This window comes from Triticum urartu, unplaced genomic scaffold (genome assembly GCF_003073215.2).
Source record: "Triticum urartu cultivar G1812 unplaced genomic scaffold, Tu2.1 TuUngrouped_contig_6926, whole genome shotgun sequence".
NCBI classification, from domain to species: Eukaryota; Viridiplantae; Streptophyta; class Magnoliopsida; order Poales; family Poaceae; genus Triticum; species Triticum urartu.
The window spans coordinates 1-6,004 of NW_024117727.1; the positions used below are offsets into that span (position 1 = coordinate 1).

Genomic DNA, 6,004 nt, shown 5'->3' on the forward strand with positions numbered 1-6,004 from the left:
GCGGCCGCGCGGCTAGAAGCGAGCCATGAATGTTCCGATGGCAGTCGGGCTTCCATCAACTGTTTTTCACATATACAGGGCACCCTCGAGTTGGCTCCGAAATTCTTATTTTCACAGTTTTGGTAGGGATGTTTTCCCGCCTCTTAAAAAACTTTACAGGCCAGAGTCTGTACGGGTTCTATTCGGATCGTTTTTTTTTTGTTCAAAATTGTAAATCGACGGTTATCTTATAATTTCATGCGTTCCGATATTGATTGTGCCGTCGGCCCAGCCCGGCGGTAGATGCCCTCGTCCCCGTGAAGAAGTTGAAGGGCGGATAAAGTAGGAGGAGCAGCGGGCGTCGCGCTCGTGTAGCGCTCGGGTCGGAAACTCGTGATGTGCCGATCAGCCAATCATGCCCTCGCATCTTGACAGGAGAAATACGGCCTGGCCGCCGGCATCTGCTAGCTGTTTTCTGGTTGAATTCGCCATCCATACTGCCTTAATTTGATGCCGGTGCCGCTGCCAACCGCCGCATGCGTCTGCTCCCCGAACCCAGCTGCCCAATCCAAACCCAGCGACCTTCCCCCTCCCGTCCGTAGTACGATGAACAGCTAAACGCCACCGATCAGCAGCAGATTTTTTTTTTGTGTGTGTGTGTGGCCGTAGATCTTCGTCACGCCAAACAGCCGCGGCTGACGGAACTTCGACAGGCCAGCCTACGCCGCTCGTTTCCGGCGTCGTGGTCCTTCGGACAGCTCAGGGCTCAGGCAGAGGGTGGCGGCCAGAGTCGGGTTTCTCGCATGATCATGTCCATAAGCGTCCGCATCGTCATGTCCATACCAGCTTTGTAAAAAGCGCACTCAAGAGTCGGGTTTCTCGCATGATCAGACATAGGAGTAATTATCTTCCAACGCCAACTAGACAAATCGACAAGCATGGTGCGCCCAACCTCAACGCCTCATGATACTGAAGAAATCAATGTGTGGCGATGGGCGGTGGCCGCGCGGTGCAGTGAGGTCGACGGGTGTGCCGTCGATCAGTTCAGACATGAAGAGCAAAAGTGGCATGGCATGGGGTGCTCGCCAGCTAAGTGGCAATGCTGCAGTCCCAGAGAAGCAAAATGCAGTTCCTGGCTCAGAAAACTGTGATATGATAGAAAGAAAGCCATGGCTACGGAGCCATGAGAATTCGACGGGTCAGAGCTTAGCCAACCTTGCTCTTTTCAACAGCAATACAGTAAGGAGGCCAGCAAAGTATCCCAAACGATACAACCAAGGGAACATTTCGCTTGCAGAAAAAACATTCAGCTGACATCAAGAGAGACGAATTGAAATCGCATTAACACTGACAAAGGTGGGGAGGTCAAGTGTTGTGCAAACTCAATTACTAGCATGCTAAACCTATTGATTTCTTCTGCCGGTTGCAACATATTTGGCTCGGATACTACTTAAGAAAGACGGAGTCTTCTACCAACGAACTGTCGACACAGGTGAAGCCTCTCCTGATGAGAATTCAACAGTTAAACCAACCTAGGATAATCCTTAGGTCATTACTGACTTATTTCATGCTGCAAGGAGGCCAGCAAAGCATACCGACCGATATAACCAAGGGAGCACTCGACAAATTGAAAACAGAAGTGCAGGCTCAACCAAATTACTCAAATGTCAGAACAATCTAGGATCTGAAAATTCAGGTTCACAAATGCAGGCTCAACCAAATTATTCGAATAAACCTATTGACGAATATGTTGCATCCAACAGCAACGGAATGTGACTGGAAGATACAAGCTACCGAGGAGTCTCAATCGCAGGTGCAGTGAAGAAAGCAGAATGTGGAGAAGATCAGCTGCATGTTGGGGATAAGTTGAGAACGAAGAGCATGAAGAACGATGCCAACTGCCCAACTCAGCACCGCAGTCTAGAAAGGCTTGCACCTCCTGCAATACTTACCCAGGTATAATTGCCCCTCACATGACCTCATCACCTGCCATGGGGCTCGGAGGCAAGGGTGCAGGCCATTCAACTAAATACCTTGCCGTCAGTCCCAGAGAAGCAAGCAGATGCAGCTTCTGGAGACTCGTCCTACAAAGAAATTTGCGCTTCTAATACTTCCAGAAGCTGCATTTATCAGCACAATCAAACCTTACCAATTTGCAAAAGAAGAAAGGTCGTTACTGCTTTTTGACGAGCAGCATCTTCAACGAAGAACACGCGACGCAGAGGGGTCGTCTGCAGGAACTAATACGCAGTTTGCATGGAGCAGGCGAGGGCGAAGGATGAACGAAGAGCGAAGAGCAAAACCATGAAGACATAACTCAAAGCCGTAGCCGGCCGACGCTTTTAAGCAGTGCAGGACGATGCCTTTTTAACACACAAAAGAAAAGACAGCTGGTCTTAGTTAATGATACACCCATCCATAAGTTTATCTAGAGATGAAATCAAACACAACCATAATACTGCGGTAAAAGTTATGGGGAACTTAACCAAACTCAAGCAGTCGATGACGGATGTTTCAAATGGGGGACATGACACTGTTCATAGCTGACGGGTATAGAGCAATATTTGCAACAGAACACTCTCCAGACATAACATACAGCTTTAGCTCCTGCTGCGGCGATACCTGGAACCATAATAGTAACGATCCCATTACATACAGTAGAAATCATTCAAGGTAAATCAGTACCTGCCAAAAAAAATACTGAGATATGCATTACCCATTGCCATAGGCAGGTGATTCGTCACGTCCACGGACTGGTGACCTGCTCACACTGCGCCCACGAGCCGGTGACACACTACGACGCCTTGGAGAGCGGCTGTAGCTTCTGTTTACAAAGCATATCTTATTTGTCAGATCTATTGTTCTTCATGTAATAATATAATATAGCTACTCCCTCCGTTCCATATTACTCGTCGCTGATTTAGTACAACCAGCGACGAGTAATATGGAACGGAGGGAGTACATATTTAGCATAAGAAGCAAATGTGACAAATAATAACAACAGATTTGGTATATAGGGTATTCTTTTTATGCGCTAAAACCTTCCGACTTGACTACTCAAAATGCAACTAGTGAATAGTAGAGGTAGATAAATGTCAATGTCAAACAGAAGAAAATTGAGGAGCCTAATGTAGCCACAAGCTCGAGTAATTTTGCACCAAAAATAGCAATCCCAAATTGATCATACCTTTTCCCATGTAAATCTAGCAGTTGTATAATTGGCATCATTGAGCATACTTCACAAAGTACAAGAAAATAAACAAGAGAGCAAAGATGACCCAATTGCTATTCTTCCATGCAATTACAAACACCTTTTCCACGTCTACTACTCAACCATGAAGCAAGAAACGATACAGGAGGATTAACATCTAACAGGTAGAAATCAGAAGACAATGCCTGGAACTGCATGCAGCCATGTACCATAGCCACCCCCACAGCATATTTACACAACTATACCTAATGTCGCAAAATAATTTTGAAACAAATCAGGGAACACTACGAGAAGTAGATTGTTCATCATGTCATCAAAGGGTTCAAATTGCATATCTGCTAGTCACTAATCCTTTGCATGATCATGTGTGATAGTAATGAATCTACATATCAGCAAAGTATAACATGAACTTTTTTTAAGTATATATGTTTCATAACATTAACAACCTATGTTTTTAAAGCGTCCCTAGCCTAGGCGTCGAAGCGCTCCCCCTCCGCTTTGGAAAATCGACCGCTTCGGGCGCCTAGGCGTCCAAAGCGCCCGCATAGGCGCCAAAGCGCCCCCCTCCCTCCCTAAGGCGGTAAGGCGTCGCCTTAAAAACATAGTTAACAACTATTGTCTCAAAAAAAATATTAACAACTATTTGATTACCTTCTGCTATAGCTTGGACTCCTGCGGTACCTAGGGCTCCGACTGCGGCTACGGCTTCGACTCCTGCTGCGACGCCTTCCACTGCCTAGGCCCCCAGAACCAATCCTCAGACGGCACTCACGGGCAAAGTGACCAGACTCGCCACACTCATAACACTTCATCTCAGATCCACCAGATCGATCACGACCACCACGACCACTGCTGGCATTACGAGACAGCTCAACTCTCCAACCATTCTTGCCTGCAGATGCAAAAGACATGGTCATGGATATGCAAATGTATCATTACGGCATAACAGAGCCAAAAGGAGACATCAAATCCTACGAAGTACAAATAATATCATTGCAAAACTTCGAACAAACTCAGTGAACAAAATCAAATGTCACAAAGACCCATGTGATATGATGGACATTCTCTGTTAACTGAATAAAACAGCATATGGAAACATTAACAAACAATGTTACAATATACAACAGAATAAGGAAGATTTCCATGTACATCTTTAATTGTATCTCTGATGGAGCACGTTCACACAAAACAACTGGTCACATACCATCTAAATCTTTAATTGCATCCTGAGCATCCCTCCTGTCATCAAAATCAACAAATGCAAAACCAGGTGGCTTCCTTGCAACCCATACACTGCGACGACAAAATAAAATTAAGCAAACTGTATCAGCATCCAGCAAATTGTATCAGCACGGGCAGAAAGTAACAAATTTATTAATGCAAAGGGTACATAACCATGCTTAGGTGATGTGTTTATCAAAAGCATCGTCAAGAAAATAAGCAATTCTAGAGGTACTTCAGGGCTTGTCCCAGTGGGCCGGAACAGAGAATTCAGATTCTGTAAATTGGCCACATATTTTGCTGTAAATTAAAATATTTTTGACATGTATCCAACTCCAGTATATGCAGCTGATGACAAGATTACACAAGGTAGAGTTCGCCGAGGGACGTCCATAGATTCAACTTTTATGATAAGCAAAAATGCATCCATAGACGGACACCAGAATTATATACACGAATTGTAGCATGACAACAAAAATCTCCATAAAAAAACAATACTAGCGGATAGGCAATTCACGGATATGCATAAGCAGCTAGAATTCCAGAACCTGCATAATCCAAGCATCATTTGCTACCTGAAAACTCAATTGTAATTAAAAAAACATGCCAATGCGCAAACTCATCTATCCCCAAATCATGATATCGTTCCCTGAAAACTGTCGGCCGTTCCGCCATGGATTATGGCTCATCCTCCGCCCATGATTCTCACCGCCTAAACGTGCAATTCAAGCGGAAGCAGGGACAGCCGCAGAGAATCCAGAACAAAGGCGGATGACTAACCTCCGGAGAACCCCGAACACGCGGAACTCGTCCTCGAGCTCCCGGGCCGTCACAGCAGGGTCCAGGCTCCCGACGTACACGCGCGCCATCGCAGCCGACCACCTACCTGTCGACAACACCGAGAGCCATTAGATTTCGCCGAAGCGGGCGGAAAATCGAACAGGCCGTCGCAGCAATCGAGCCGAAAGCGGCAGATCTGGAGCTCGCGGCTGAGCCCAGCTCTGGTATCTACGCCGCGGGGACGAGCGAGCGGGAGAGATTAGATCTAGGGTTTCGGGGAGCTCGAGAGGGGGGCGGTCGCGCACCTTCTGCGGTCTGCCTGCAGGGACGCGACGCCGGCGGAGGGCGGACGGCGGCCGGGGCGGCGAGTGGGTGAGGAGGAGGAGGCGGACGGCGACGCGGCGAGTGGACGGGGAAGAAGCACGGCGACGCACGGGGTGATCGGGAGGGGAGGTGGGGCTGCGCGAGACGAAAGGGATATATTGCTACTCGGGTTTGGGCGCTGGGCTCGCCTGCGTCGGATTCCTTCTGGAAACCACGGGCGCTTTCGTGCCACTGGGCTTGCCCTGGATTGGGCTATGAGCGGGGCGGAGCGGCGGGAGGCTCCGCCAGAAAAGCCTCACCCGAATGGACTGGCCAATTCTACGGCCCGTTGACCCTATTAAAAAATGTTCATCATTGTCAAAATAAAAATTCTTTTTTTTTGAGCCAACTGCATCCTTTATTAAACGTTCAAACACATAGGGATATAGATGATATCGGGCAAGCTAGTAAGCCACACATGGCGCCCTGAGCTAAGGGAAGCAGCTGCCT

General features: G+C 47.5%; 1 protein-coding gene across 7 annotated transcripts; it reads right to left on the reverse strand.

The window, feature by feature from the left end:
* Positions 1-1,606: 1,606 nt before the first annotated feature.
* Positions 1,607-5,745, reverse strand: LOC125531274 (serine/arginine-rich splicing factor RSZ21A). Of its 7 annotated transcripts, none has more exons than XR_007293135.1 (8): positions 5,497-5,745; positions 5,192-5,297; positions 4,395-4,483; positions 3,842-4,082; positions 2,696-2,803; positions 2,157-2,601; positions 1,932-2,063; positions 1,607-1,827 (listed from the first exon to the last, which is right to left on the reverse strand). XR_007293135.1 is itself a non-coding variant. In XM_048695685.1 (6 exons), the coding sequence occupies exons 2-6, from the start codon at positions 5,278-5,280 to the stop codon at positions 2,580-2,582; spliced, it is 549 nt and encodes a 182-aa protein (XP_048551642.1). In that variant the 5' UTR covers positions 5,281-5,297; positions 5,497-5,745; the 3' UTR covers positions 1,607-2,579. The 7 variants fall into 7 exon arrangements, 1 of the variants encoding a protein (XP_048551642.1); XR_007293136.1 differs by having other exon boundaries at positions 2,129-2,601; XR_007293131.1 differs by having other exon boundaries at positions 1,607-2,342; positions 2,466-2,601.
* Positions 5,746-6,004: the final 259 nt, after the last annotated feature.

Excerpts from the sequence above, each read along its gene's own strand:
- LOC125531274 (XM_048695685.1), bottom strand. The coding sequence starts at position 5,280 with ATGGCGCGCGTGTACGTCGGGAGCCTGGACCCTGCTGTGACGGCCCGG. Across the intron at positions 4,484-5,191 it reads GTGTTCGGGGTTCTCCGGAG|TGTATGGGTTGCAAGGAAGC; the intron begins GTTAGTCATCCG and ends TTGTCGTCGCAG. Across the intron at positions 2,602-2,695 it reads TCACCTGCCTATGGCAATGG|GTATCGCCGCAGCAGGAGCT; the intron begins GTAATGCATATC and ends TTATGGTTCCAG.